The sequence below is a fragment of the Pyrgilauda ruficollis genome, unplaced genomic scaffold, assembly GCF_017590135.1.
Source record: "Pyrgilauda ruficollis isolate IOZ18807 unplaced genomic scaffold, ASM1759013v1 scaffold3, whole genome shotgun sequence".
Classification (NCBI taxonomy): domain Eukaryota; kingdom Metazoa; phylum Chordata; class Aves; order Passeriformes; family Passeridae; genus Pyrgilauda; species Pyrgilauda ruficollis.
In genome coordinates, this window is record NW_024524377.1 from 14,815,541 (window position 1) to 14,831,119 (window position 15,579).

The 15,579-nt window shown below is 36.6% G+C and overlaps 1 protein-coding gene across 1 annotated transcript in view; it reads left to right on the plus strand.

Moving 5' to 3' along the window:
- Nucleotides 1-15,579, plus strand: part of SLC4A10 (solute carrier family 4 member 10) — a 113,082-nt gene that overhangs the window by 57,573 nt on the left and 39,930 nt on the right. The window contains exons 6-7 of the mRNA XM_041473223.1: nucleotides 2,954-3,142; nucleotides 12,347-12,438. Coding sequence (XP_041329157.1) covers nucleotides 2,954-3,142; nucleotides 12,347-12,438 — 281 coding nt within the window. The remainder of the gene's footprint in view (nucleotides 1-2,953; nucleotides 3,143-12,346; nucleotides 12,439-15,579) is intronic.

A 15,579-nucleotide genomic window follows, 5' to 3' on the forward strand; every position in this document is an offset into this window, starting at 1 on the left:
CTCCTCCTTCCTTACTCACTAGGGAAGGATATATTTGGGTTCCTCTTTAGAGACCCATCAAGATAAAGGATGGTGTTCCACCTGAATGTCTTCCATAAAGCAATGCATTAGGGTTGCTTGGTTTCTTTGTCCCTGTCTTTAAGGGCAACGATCACAAGCCAGAAAAACTGTGGCTGTTAAATTAGGTTTTGTAGTCAGCTATCACTGCAATTGTGATGCACATAAAAGCCTGTGTATTTTACATTTTGTCATTAATCTCTAATTTTGTCCTACAACTGTACAGTTATAAAATTTGGAAGTCTGAATACCAGCACCTTTGCTGGTATAGACAGAATTCAGTTTCTTCTGTAAGCTGTCAGTGCTAACCTACATCAGGAGAACATGAGCCCAGTAATTTCTTTTTGGACTTCACAGGTATTTTGATAGAAATCCAGTATGTTTTCTATAAATTTATTCTGTGTTTCACCTGAGCATTCTGTGTGTTGTTGCACATGAGGTGATGAGCACACTGTGAACCTGGTGCAGTGGGGAGCGAGCTCTCACCACACTTGAGAGCCTCCTTTTTGTCCATTTTCCTGGACCTGTGGGATCTCCACGTGGGTCTGGCCACGTCTCTGTAGAAAGCTACAGTGTGTAACAGACACCTCCAGAGTGAGTGGAAGCAGCCAGCCTGCTTTTGCATCCTTGCCGACTCTAGAGGTGGGACAGATGGAATTTTCTCTGCTGGGCCACACATGAGCCATGCTGCATTTGAACTGATACAAATTGTCTGCACCCCAGTGCTGTAATTCACAGCCTGGGTAAATTGTTCACAGGTGGTGATGAGTTACAGCTCAGTTACTGTAATAGCTTGTTAAAGTACTCACATTGCTCACATTTACTCACAAAATTAATTTTATACAGATGATGTATTGTAACTGAGTGTGAATGGAGAAAACATTCTTGAAATATATGAAACCCCGAGTTTCTTTGAATTCTTTTAAATGACCAGGTCAGGGAGAATATCTGTCTTTAACAGCTTGAAAAAATGATTTTGTGGTTCCAGTATCCACCAAGATTCCTTACTGAAGAAACATCCTACTTTATCCTACTTCTACTGACTTGATGTCAGCAGAAATGTTACAGGGTGAGCATTTAACAGAACGGGTAGCACTGTGCAGCTGGATATTCCACAGATTCCACGTCCTTCTGAAAGCTTCTTATGGTAGTGAAGCATCCTTGAAAAATGAAATGGTAAGCTGTGTCTCTGGCTAGAAGGGGGCTGTGCAGAATTTAAAAGGGCATTCAAGACAAAAATTCTTTAAAACAAAGATTCTTTCCTCCTTTTTTTCTTATGGAGTGTGAAGAAATGGCTGCCTGTTCTAGATACAAAAGTGAAGACCAGGGCTTTGAAAATATGTTCAGCTTCAACTGATGTGAGCATGTAGGCTCTTCTACTTACAGGATTAAGTGATTACAGTCTATTTTGAAAATTAAATGTTTAAAATGTTCTTTTTGGCCATTTACTCTTGGAATTGGTAAGCATGGTAAGCTGCTCTTGTTTTCAAGACAATCTTTGCAATTAAGGTTGTTACTGATATAGCAGGGGCCTGGGCTTTTAAAAAATATTTTGAGAAGCTTGGGAAGAAACTGAAAAGGAATTCCATAATGATAGGGGTGAATGGACACAGTCTTTCTTATTCTAGCTCACATCTGTGCAGGGCTTGAAAAAAAGGGTCAAAATACAGCAATCAATGCAATCTGTCAGAAATTTGACTATATTTGAGTTCCTGCAACTCTACTGCACTGGGTCTACGTTAAAAGAATGACAGCTGGAGGGAAATACCAAGGCAAGAAAGCACATCTTCACTCTTTCCAAAACTGAATGCCTCCTCTCTTATTACATGTGGTAGGAGTGCAACAGTAAAAGGGTAGTTATTGTAAAAACCCAAAAAACTCTAAGTAAGCCACTTTCTTCTTTCTGGCAGGAAATAAAAACTGTTAGTCATCACACTGGCACCAGCCCTGTGACTTCTGTGGCTGTTAACAAGCCTAGCAGAGCATCCTAGGGAAAGGAAGAGGATAGGGATTTGATTTTTGTTTTCCTGTAATTTTCTCTCCTAAATGGATAATCTTAAATATTGACATCATCCTCAACAGTTAATATATTTCAATATTTTATTTGAAATATACTGTTATTCCAGGAATGACACCATACAAGTAGAGTTACACTTATAAACAAGCAAATAGTGTTGAATATGAATATGTAAAACTATTTTCTGCTAGTGCACTGCAAAAATGGTTGTAATTTCTTAGCAGGGGGATCAGTTTTGCTCTCATCTCCTCGAAATTATCCTCTTGCAGTAACATGTTACATGATACTACATCTGGCAATATAAATAGATTCTATTTGGTATTGACAAATAATGCAGCAATTTTTCTGTATTATCTTACCTGAACTTTCTTTGCATTGCATTGTTAGTCACCACACTGAAGGTATTGCAATTATAGCTGCAAGAAAGAAAGACTGTGATCTCCTGTGGTAAATAACAAGGGGAATAAAAAAAATGTTTCCTCACAGCCAGTCCTTTGTAGGAAATAGAATTTGGAAAAGACAAGACATCTTATACCCATCATAACTCTGGATTTAAATATGTTATATTTAAATGCAGTAAGAGTGCTTAAGAACTGACTTCAAAGTCATTGCATAGGTGACCTTAATTTGTGAACAGCATCATTTTTTCAGGATTTTTTAATATTAATAGCATCCTTTTGTCCCTGCCCTTCCCCTGTTTCTCTCCCCCTGAAAGTGAAACACTTCTAGTTAAAACTTACATTTAATTCTGTTGCATTACAGGAACTGGTGCACTTCATTTGTAATCCTATAGGGTACTAATATTATTATTATTGCAATTTAAGAGATAAATAGTTTCCTCTTTCCCCTCTTTTATTATGTTTGTGTATATATTTTCAGACATGATTCTGGACCAGCAGGTGGGTTCTGGGCAGCTCAGTGAGGATGTTCGTCACAGAGTGCATGAGGCATTACTGAAACAGCATCACCATCAGAACCAGAAGAAGCTGAGCAACAGGATCCCAATTGTAAGATCGTTTGCTGATATTGGAAAGAAGCAGTCTGAGCCCCATTCCATGGATAAAAATGGTAATGCTTTATTTTGCATTTTGAGCCTTCAATAGCATCTGCCTGTTTGGTATTGCATGTGCTTTGTACCCACAGCTTAACAGTGTGATTCTGCTCTGAAAAGCTACCCTGTAAAAATGGTACTTTTTGCATGAGACTGGCTCCTCTTATGCATTCAGAAATATACCTGCTCAAATTTGAAATCTGGCTACCTTGCACAACTCAGGACTGGGCAGAGCTATTCAAGGGTCTTGCTGAGGTGTTGGAAGCTGTGCTGGGTATCCTGGGTAACTGGCATGGTGTGTTATTTCCAATGCAGCTTTAGGTATCCTGTGCAATTTCTCAGACTGAGCTTGAGCATCTTTGCACAGGGTTGTTCTGAGCTGTGGACAAGTTCTGTCAGTGCCAGGAATATGGTAGGACTATTTTTGACTTCTGTTGACTCTCCAGGACCTATTTATTTAAAAGGTGGTGGATTGCTTAAATAGTTTCTAAGTCTACAACAGTGTATTCATTAGCTAGAACTCAACTGCTGCTTCAGATTTTATAGGTGAGTTTGGGGGATTGAAAAATGAGGCAAACATTTCAGTATGACACTGTTGGAGAGATGTCACAAAGGCTGTACCTTGTTCTTTCAAAAAATCCCTTTTAGGAAAATCAGAATAATGCAAATGAGAAATGTTTGCAGAATGGTTCTAGAGTAAAATATTGGCATAACTTTTTTTTCCCCCTTGCTTTTATAGAAGACCTTACAAGGTGTGTTATTGTTGCAGGTTATCATATTGAAAGATAATTTCTTATTGCCACTTCCTTATTTGCATAAACAAAGGTCTGTGTTATGAAATTTGCAGCCAAATTTTGCAAATATTTTTCAGTTAACTCCTATTCCACAAATCAACTGTAGTGAAATCCCAGTCCCTTCTGCTGTCACTCTGTTTCAGAGCCCTACTGAGCTCTCTTTTCACCTTGGGAAGTGGGGAGTGAGGAAACAGCCGTAGCACAGGAAAGGTCAGGATTGCTAGAGGAATTTGTGTGCTCTCAGGCATAGGACAGAAGGCAAAGAGCAGTTGAGTGGCTGATCTGGAAAGATGGGGCTGCTTATATATAATAAAGGTTAATTTGATTTCAAGGAAGAAGGTTTCTTTCAATCACTGCCATATAAAGTTTCAGGAGATCTAAATCTAGTTGCTTCCCTGGGGAAGATTCTAGACCTAAAAGGCAACAAGCAATTTCATCTGATGAGGATATTAAATAGAAACCTTAATTGTGGCAAAGTGTCATTGTAAGAGTAAGGAAAAAATAATATTTACTAAGATGTGTGTGATCATGCATATGAATGCACAAAAATAAATGTAAGTAGGATGATTGTCCATCCTTTTTAAGGCAACTTTCTTGTTGATTTGTACAGCTTTTGCAGGTGACTTTAAACTAATATTCAGGAGACACTAGAGAAAGTTAATGATATAATGATCCTGTACTTAATTTCCACAGGATGTAAGATGGCAGCTTGCATTCCATTAAGCTTTTTTGCACTAGATCTTATGTAATAAATAGGCATTAGTTGCTTCATGAAGAACCTTCAGGGCAAGCTGTGAAATTATCATGAGCTCAATTTCAGTAACTTTGTGTCTGTTAGTGGAACTGATGCAGTAATTCACTCCAGAAACATCTTGCTTTTGCCTGAGTTTCTTCTGGCAAACTTCCTGGCTCTTCCTAAATTCCTCCAAAAATAAATTCTCATCAGGATAGCATCTAAGTCCATATTAAACACACTAATTTTATATACTCAGTGGTTAAGCGATCCCCTTAAGTAGGGAGACATATTACAGTTTTTCATTTGTCTGTCCCTGTTTTGGAAGATGAAAAAATGCCAAATGCATAGTTCACGTGCTTGTGTAGAAATGTCTCAGAGTGCTTTGATTTCTGTTAAAAAATCTTAACCACTTTTACTGTGTTAATTTAAATTCAATGTACTAATAGACATAATAAAAATTATATATGTATGTAAAAAATAGAGATTCAATAATTTTCAGGAAGCTTATGTGAAAGTATATCAGATTTCTATCTAAATTACAGTGAAGAGTCCTAAGCATGAACTTTTTGGACAGAGATGTTTTTAAATCAATTTGAGGCATTGTTCTTCTACTTGCATGCTTGAAGTGCTAATGCATGCTTGGCTGTCTCCTGCATTGACCAGCAGCTTTGGAAGGGACACTTGTTCCTGCTGAAATGAGACATGGGAACACTTTTTCTGCACAAAAGGAAGCTGTCTTTTTGGTTAAATTTGGGGTTAGTGTTAGACAATTGAGCTGGAAAAAATCCTTAGCAGTTTGTTGATTGTAAAAAAGGTGATTCAGAGCTCAAAGTCCCTGATCTGTGGGTTATGTGGTACAGCTGAGGATTCAAACTCCCTTCTTTGTCCAAGTTCTTGACAATAGTAGCTTATCAATGTGTCAATTTTCAGATGTTCAAGAGCAAAGTCTGAAAATGAATACATAAACTAATTCAATATATGGCAGCACTACTGACAGGCCATTGTGATATCTTTGCTGGAAGATAGTTGTACATATGTTCTCCCTCCATTTTTCTTTGTTTATGAATCTGTCAGACCATCTAATTAATTTGCTTTGTATTTAGTAGTATTATCTTTTGTTTACAATGGCTTTTCTTCACATCCTCTGCAGGGCTAAGATGTCAGGGTGCTATGGATTTACCATGCATTTTTAATGCTGCCATGCTGTGTTTAACTTTCACTTTTCATTAGGCATCAAAACTGTGAGAATTAAAAGCCTGCTTTTGATGTTCCAATAAAAAACGACAGTCAAATTTGGCATAAGAGCAGAAAAAATGATTTTTTTTTTTTTTATGGGCTAATTTGACACCAAATACCCAAAGCAGAGGGTGGCAAGTGATTTTAGCATAAATACCGTAAAAGACAGGTAAAAATATGAAATTTTTCATTGGTAAAATGAAAAAAAAATTCATCTTTAGAAAGTTTGCTTTATAAAGTAATTTAACCTATTTTTATTGAGATGAGTAGGTTTCACACTCTGATACCTCTGAGCTGTGTTTGTAAATTCCTATGATGTGGCCTAAAAAGCCAAAGACAACTGCAAATATATGACACCTCTCTGTTTTATAGGAGTGCTAAAATAATTTCATAAGCCTCTCCCCTTTTATAAAAGGGGTTCTGAAATGCAGAGTTCAAGCACATGTGGCACAAAAAAATAACTGATGTGTGAAAATGTAGGAAAAGAAGTTTTCATCACATAAACATTTAAAAGTTTTGACTGGCTATTTCACTTTTGGTCTAGGGGCATGTATGTTTTATTCATTTATGCATATATTAAAAAAAAATTAATGAAATCTAACAGACATTGTACTGGTTAAAGCCCAAGAGGAAGGAACTCGGGAGAGGAGTATGGGAGGCTAAGTTACTTTTATTTTCCTGCACCTTGCTGAAGTGTTCTTTACCCACAATAACAAGATCTTATGCCTGTTTTCTGTTCCATACTTACGCCATTTATAAGAGTTTCTTTTCCCTTGACATCAGAGCAGGCACATTGTTTGTGTGAAAATTGGGTTGCACCACGTGTCATGTCTGATTCTGAGAAATTCTGAAATTCCAAGCAGAGGTTTATTTGTATTCTAAGGAGCTTGAAGGAAGCAATGGCATATTAGATTTGGGATCTCTGAAGTTAATAGCTTGAGCTGCTGAAACTGTTCATTTTGACATGTTCTTTTTTTAAACCTTTTCCCAGTTTTTTCAGTTAGTGTGATGGGCTGGTTTGGACTTCATTGTTTTGTGGCAGCATGAGCACAAGCAGAGGTATTGGAACCTATGCTTGTCCTAATTTAGGATAGCATCCTTCAGTATTCTGAAAAGTCAAAATTCTCAGTTATGTTATGGTGTTAGTTACCTCCTTCAGTTTACCAATCTTTGCTGAAGATCAGCTTGATTTGGAGCAAGCTTACAGCACGTGAATCTCCCATGTCAATACCATCACGTGGAGAAAGCTGGATATGACCTGGAGCCCCATGAAGAGGGTGGGGAGGAATTCCTAAATATATGACCATGCACTTGCATTTTGTGAGTAAATCACAACCAATACCATCGATATACTCACAAGTTTTCTGAAGTATTGGATATGGATCAGGGGAATTGCTTCAGCTTTCATTGAAGAGAAGACAAACTCAACGATAGTTAATTCTGCCTTAAGGTTGCTAATGCTGTATTTCTTGTTTTAGATTATTCTCAAATATATAGTTTAATCAGGTTGTATTTTCCACAGGTTTTTATACTACTAAAATATAAGTTGTATTTATGAACATTTTCATCTGATATTTATTCTTTCTTTCTCTACATTCCTGGTACCCATGATAAAATGTGTAATCTATATGTATAAAACTATCATTCATCTTTGTATTTCTTTATTTTGCTCTGTCTTTGTTGTGTCTGTCTCTAACAGGCTCATCTCATCTCTGTACCTTCCTCATCTCCTATCCTTTGGGTTCTGTAAACTCCCTGAAGGTTCAGAGGTAGTATAAATACCTATTTTTGCTTGGGCTTCAGATCATTTCAAATGTACACCCATGTCTTCCTATCAATTTCCTGTCAGCATGCAAATTCTTGCTATAGTGATTTTTAAAAATACCACAGGCCTTTGTCTGCAGCTGTGGCACACTGAAGAGAAGTTTTTGGGGAATTTGTTGTTTTGGTGGGAGGACAGTGCCATTTCTTTATTAAGTTTATTTTCTTGCATCAATTTATAAAACTGCAAATCACAGCATTGTAGTTTATACTGCATGACTTCATGTGAATTATGCTTGAGATATTCAGACCTAGCATTAGAAAAACAGCTAAAGTGACTTCTTCCTCGTCCTCTTAAATTGTATATCGTTAGTGAACATCAAATCTCCCTGTAGTTACGGAGGTACAGTGGGAGTTACATGATTCTCCACTGATTGAAAATGTTGTTCATCAGGAGGCCTAAAGGCATAAATACAATTCAGCCTGCAGAGATGCTCCGTTAATTATAATTTTATCATATACTGAAGAAAACATACTGTTTTCCAATCTCTGAGTTTTGATCTGGACAGTGTTGACCATTTAGATTTAGAAAATCGGTGACTAGTTGTAGTGAAAAATCTGGAGACTGAAGAAATTTGAAAATGAGGATTTTTTTTTTTTTTTCCTGAATGGGAAGCCATATGTATGGCTTAGAAAAATAAGCAATTTCTTTTCTGGTTTAGTTTCCTTTGCTGTGTTGGTTGCATCCAGTTCATTTCCATTAACTGTGATTTGTGTCTGACTACACTGTTCTGAGTTTGTGTCATTGATGCTCTAGAGACATCTTGGATTTTGAATAACAACCACAATACACAGTTAAATGTCTTAAGTTCTACATTTTGGGGAGGAAGAATATGTTACATGTGACATTAATTTACTGAGATGATTTTTTAAAAAAATTTGCCAGGACTGTCTCAAAAATGGCAAACTGTATCTGCAAATGCAAACTTCTATTGCTGTAACAAATGTGGACCTTATTTTGATTTATAAGTGGCTTGACTTTGCATGCAAGAGTGCTTTTTGTGTGATTTCTTGCTCTAGTCAAAGTTCTGGCAATTTCACATTATCTAAAAAAGACACATTTTTTATATATGCAAATTTTTAAAACATAAATTTAAAACTGTGCTGATACTGGCTTTTTATTACATAGGAAAGCTGTTGCATCAGTTATAGCATGGTTTTATCTGTAATGTATTAAGTTTCTTTGCATGTACCCTGAATATTTCAATTATACCACACTGTGCATTTGATTCCTAAAACTGTGTGAATGGCTCTGATGAATTCTCGAAGAATGCAGCTCTTCACATGCTTTATGTAGGTAGACTGCAGGAAAAATTGAGGCTTCAGCTTTATAATGACTGAAAGTATTACAGTGCACTCTTGAAGAACAAAATTCTGTATTTACCCCATACAACATGTAAATACCCGTTTTGCTTGGAGTGCTGGAGTGGGGCTGGTGAGGAGAGGGCAGGAAAGAGTGGAATGGTGAGGCTGCTGCTGTTCTTGTTCCCTCTTGTAGGAAGTTGGTGGTTTATGCCTTCAGCATTTGTAGCAGCCTAAACCCCATATTTTCAGCTCAAACAAAAGAAGTAATAAACCATGACAACTGTTTAAAATCTGGCTAGAGTCTGGGGTTACTTTGGTGGGGGTTTTTTTTTGTAAAAAGAGATTACCTGTTGTCTCTACCTTGTATCTTTGATTGTTACTCAATACAGTAAAAAACCCAAACTTGTTGTTCCATGATCCAGAAAGCTGTCCAAAGTTGTAGAGCTATTTAAACATGTCTTTCTGCCTCAAGGTAAAACTTGTGTTCTTTCAGATTACTCCAGCATATGGGTAAATCAAAGTTTGAGGTCTTCTGTTGGCACAGAAAAAGAACATATGCTATTCTTAAAAACTTCACATCCTTACTGGTGGTGGCTTTTTATTCCTTATATGTATATCTTTACATATTTTTCTCCTTAAAAAAAAGTGGACACAATGTTTAAAAGTCCTCTGGACTGTTATGCTGATTGCTTTTGACACCTCCAATTATGATGTTAAAACTTCAGCATCTAAACAGGTGGTCCATGCTTTGACTCCTTTGTTGGTCACTATATTTTTCTCTGGCAGATATTTCTGCTCTCATTTTCTTGAATTTTTGGGTCCAGAAAAAAACGTGCAAATGCCTAATTAGCAACAGAAAGATAATGAACTGCTATTTCTGTTACTTTCCTGTAGCTTCTTTCTAATGTATTATATATATTAGTATGCGTAATTATTACAACTATTTCCCTTTTCATACATCCTAGGGTATAGAGGAATGTTTCAAAGGAAAAAATGAAGAGTCAGCAGGTTTTATATTACTAGATTTTAAGTTTTTTGGGAGTAAGACAGAAACTTTCACTGAGCACTTTATGCTTTCTCTATTTGAATAAGTGGAAGGGTTATTTTTGTCACATTAATAAAATCTCCAAAATAGAACAGAAATAAAATTTATATACTTTTTATATTAATGATTTTTAATAGCTGTAATACTACAGGATGATTCCTGTGAAAATAATTCAAGGACTGCTAAATAAATAATATAGAAAGAGAATTACAATGTGGCCGGAATACACTTTCTAAAGATCATGGTGTAACAATGATGGAACTCTGTTTTTCTTTCAGTTTCTAATTAAAACAGACAAATTGAATGACTGTTTGTAAATACCTTGCATATGTAATAATTTCTGGCTTCTGTTTTGCAAAAGTTGACATGTAGGAATTAATAGGCTCTTTTTGTATTCCTTTAATTTACATTAATATGTGGATTTCTAAAATCAATCCTTTATTTTTGTCATATGTAAATTTGAATCCTGACTTTATTTTTATTCTACTTGCTTAGATTTACATGCTTGTCATGTCTGTTTGTCATTCTCTGTTTATTTCGCTGCAGAGCCAAACAAAAGCCCTGATTTCTATTCTTACTTTGATCTGTCCGTGCCCTGAATCAGAGAGAAAAATGGAAATACTTGCAGTTTAAAGACAGGATTTCTAGCAATATATTTTTAAATGTTTTGTTAATGTACTACCTAATCAAAGTGCATTATCTGTCTGTGCTGCCAGGATGCACACATGAGTCTAAAACCTGTTTTGTGTCATGGGAGATTTGTCTAGTGGAAAATGACATGTTGATTTTCCTGAAAACCAGCATTTTCCTTGAGCAAGTATTTCAGCTGGGAATTCATGACCAGACTTAGGGTTCCTGTATTGCTCAGCTGTGACAGAAACTGGATACTTCAGCATTTTGGCAGTGGCTGAGGGGCTCTTACAAGTGTCTGTCCTGCTCAGGCTGGATCCTGCAGAGTTCTCGGTGTCCAGGCTGTGGCTGGGGACGTGCCTGGGCTGCAGGTGTGAGCCCCAGCAGTGTGAGGGGCCACACTGTGGCTTTTGGAATTGCCCAGACAATGTGCCTAGCTTAGGACTTCTGACTGTCTTCATCTTCAAATATCATGAACATATGGTCTTTGTTACTGTGCAAGTTTAGGTTGATTTTCACCAGAACCAATGTTTTCACATCATCATTTCTCAGTCATATGAAAGACTTTATTCGCTATGGAAACAAATATATGCTGGGCACGAGATGCTGACTCTGGGCCAGCTGGACTCTGTAGTTATTCCTGGGTATGTGTTAGGGCAGTAAGAGATAGTTGGCTCATATATTTGGTACTTTCTCTTGTACTTTACTGTGGTGCTCAGAGCTGTGTGTGGCTTCTGACGTGTCAGAGAGGGAGCAGGAGTGAAGGCAAGCAAGGCATGGCCAGTGCCCCTGTGGGCTTTGTGCCCTGTGGGGTTTGTGTCAGCCCCACTCCCTCGATGTGGGCACAGTGGGCTCTGGCCATGTGCAGGGACAATGTTGGCTTTAAGTAAAAATATGCTTTGTATGACATAGACTTGGTTTTTTCTTTTTGAGCTTTTGTTGGCAAAATCCTGTTTGCCAAAAGACTTGCTCTTTGTTTCCACAAGACTGAGGTGTATTTAAGCATTTCTTATCTTGAGATATTTTTAAAACTTCTTTAAAATATTTTACTAAATCCTCAGTGGAATTTTTAAAAAAATGTGTTTACTGAAGCATTTGTTTTATACATGTCCATAATCACATTTTTCAATACTGAGCTTGTAAATCAGTTGTTTTCCAATATATATTTTTTTATACCAGTCCACTTTTGTGTTGTTTTTTGTAGTTGTTATAATCAGGACATTCTTATACACGAGTAACTTTGTAAAAATTTGTAATCCTATTTAGGTTAATGAGGAATAGTTTTGTAGACACATATTACCCAAAACTGGCAGCTCCTCAAATTGTTTACAAAAGCTATGTGAAGGCAGGACTTTCCCCAAATGTATATCTTTAGAATTGTATGCTTTAATTGGTATAGAAGTTTTGTCTTCTAATATCCAATTGCATCTTTTATATTTTCAAAATTACCTTCTCACGTTCCTAAGTACACATGATGAATGTTCTATCTTTTGAGAATGTGCTATTCTAAATAAGTTTTTAATTGAAATGCTGTGTTTAGGTGCCTCATATATCTATCATATGAAATGTATGCAGAGCTCTAATAATTGTGTTATTGGATGTTGCTTTATTTATACAACTGTTAGTATTCTGTAATAATGATACTTTTTTTTAGCAGGTCAGGTTGTTTCCCCACAGGCTACTCCAGCCTGTATTGAAAACAAAAATGATGTGAGCAGAGAAAACAGCACTGTTGACTTTAGCAAGGTAAGTGTTCACTACTGATGGTGAAGAGAGCTTCCTGACTGCCAAACAGATATTTAAAATTAAATAAAATTAATCAATGCAAGTCAGGAAAATCTGTAAAGTGTAGATTTTACTTTAGCATTGAAGTTTTGTGTGCACTGCAGTATAGTTTCTGTATGACAAAACAGAATCTTACATTTTCTTTCTAAATTATATGTAAGAGAAAAATCACAGTTTAGGAACACAGATAAATTTAATATCATAGGTGTATATTTGTAGGGGAAATTTTACAAATTAACAGAAAATTATCTAAGTAGGAAAGTAATTCAGAATTCCTATAATTCACATTTACCTCAGATTTTGACTTTCTGTAGAAGTGATGTGTGAATGCAAACTATGCTTTTTATAACCTGAACTCGTGGATTCCAGATGTCTCAAACAGAATGTGTTTCTGTAAACCTATAACTTAATTCTTCTGGCAAGCCAAGATCTTTCAGTACACTTTACAAAAGATGTTAACTGTTCAGTAGTGGAGACTGCAATGACAGTTCAATGTTAGATAGCAAAGAAAAGCAAACAGCTTCTCAGCTTTAATGTGGAGGAGAATCCTAATTTGTGTAAGAAGTCTGTGTGTACCTAAGACAGTCACAATGGATACAGATGACAGGCCTGACAGGGATAGATGGCTTCAGCTGACACATTAGTGCAACAAAGGTTGAGTAAGTGAAGAAAGGTGATTTAAACCAAAATTCTGATGAACAGCACTTTGAGTCTGTTGAATTTTAATGTTAGTGCAGCTGAGCTAAAAGTAGAGTTATGTGATTGCTCCATCTGGTGCCAGACTTATTTCCTAGCAGCAGTAGCTATTTGCATCATTTGAATTTTAGACTGAACATTCCAGACTATGAATTGTATATGGCTGAAATAAAAGGGGAAACTGATCTTTCTGTCAATGACAATGAGAAAAAAGGAAGCTGGCTGGGAATGTATTATGAACCACATTTCTGTTGAGGCCGGAAGAACATCTATAAACAGTGGCAGGTTGTTAAAAATTTAATATTAATCCTTTAAACATATTTCAAACTAAAATTATAATGCTTTAAAGAGCCAAATACAATATTGGTTTCATGATAATTATATTAAAGTCTTAAGGAAAACTAATTCATTTTGCAAGTATTCTAATATCAAGATGTAAAATTTGTAGAGGTTAGAAAATATAAATAAAATAGTCTATTCACAATTAAGCTATGCAAAAGTGAAGGGAATGACTTAAGTTTCAGTAGCGCTTTTCTTGAACATTTCTCCAGTTGCTTTGAGTGTTGTAGGATCCAAATCCCAGTCAGTTGTCTAACTGCAATTTTGTTTGTATTAAACAAGAATGGAAGCTGCATCATTTGATCCTTCACTCATTATTTTTGTAGTGCTGAAGCTTTGCTGATCAAAAGAGCTATTCCCATTTAAACTAGCTGGAAGAAATCAACATTTCATCTTTTTCTAACCTCAACAGTGATGAATACCAACAAGGAAGTCAGGAATATGAAAGGAACAACTTTTGTTAGGAGGAATGAAATAACAGTAAAGGATTGTAATCCAATACCTTTCTTTTTGACTGACTTAAAATAGATCCATTTATCCTTTTGAAGATGCATAAGTGCAGTTTCCCCTTGAAATGTGCTATTGCAATAACTCCCAATGGTTATAATTGGAATTATATGCACAGATTGAGAGGAAAGTAGAGCAGTACACTAATTTTCTCTTGAGTATTGTGATTTCTTGCTCTAATTTTGTTCCAGATATTAATTTCATTTATCTTCTACAAAAAAAGCACCTTTGACTACCTCACATATTCTCTCCTTGCTCATCTGTCTCCCTTGGGCTATGTCTAATATTCCAGCTTTGGAGCTGATTCAAAAAGCTGACTTAATCTGGATACAGCATTGAGACTGTGTTGATTGTATTGGTACCTACCTATGAAAAATGTGAGACAGGCACTGAAAGCTGTCTTGAGTGTCACTTCAGTAGCATGGAGAGTTGGTTTGTGTTGCTTGTAAATGTGTCACTCCTCTTCCTCTGCTGCCACCACCAGGACTTGGTGTTCTCAGGGTGAGGTGGAGGTGATCTGTCACAGCACCATTTACCCCCTGTCTGAGCAGAATGGGGGTGATGGTTTAAGAACTTCAGCTGGCTCATTTTTACTTTTTATGCCAAAGACTGAAGAGAACATTAATTGTCCTGAAACACAAAATGTATAAAGAGACTGTACCCACATCCCTTCTCACAGCAACATTCCTGTGCTCTGTGTGGAATCTTTATTTCTGAGACAGCCCCCTGTCCCATACTGACAGAGTTTGGTCTTTCAAATACCATGGGAAGCAACTGACTGGTGCTGAATGCTGGTGGACCCTGCTTATAAATACAGTTGATTAATATGTTTTACTAGGAAGGGATGTTGGGTATTTAGTTTGTCTTCGTGTCAGTTTATGTTTGGTTTCAGGTTAGATGTCCACCACTCTCAGTCTTTGAGTTGCCCTGGAGGGATGTGGGCCTGCATTAGTTATTCAGTTTTATATTTAATTGAAGCTTGCCTGGACTATTTAGGGTCAGGTCAGGAACGTGACTCAGGTTAGGGTGTAGATTAAGATGCACATCAGGACTCTCCAGCTAAAGACCTGGGATAAGAGGTATATTATGGATAGGTTAGATGAAGCATTCTAAATACGTAGCTTCTGCCACTGCCATAAATTAACTCCAGGACCACCTCCACTCTCATTGTGCAGTGAAAGCAGTTCCTTTGGGGTTTGGGTGTGTTTGCTAAGTTTGCTCCTCTGCCAGCTCCTTTAATGGGTCTCTCTTCACTACCTAAACAATACCAGACAATATTAGAATCCCAAGCTGATAAATAGTACAGGAAATATCTGGAAATAATTTCTTGTAGTCAGGAGACAGAATGATTATTTCAAATTTGAATTTTGTGATCTGTATGTTAGAGGACCTCTATGTCACAACTGTAGCACATTGTTATGCTACAGTTAATTATTAATTAATTATACATTAATTAATTATTGAAATTATACATTAATTATTAAATGCTAAATGCATTTACATGTTAAATCCATCCATTCACAAGGTAAACTCAGCACAGAATGCAGATTTCTACATGCC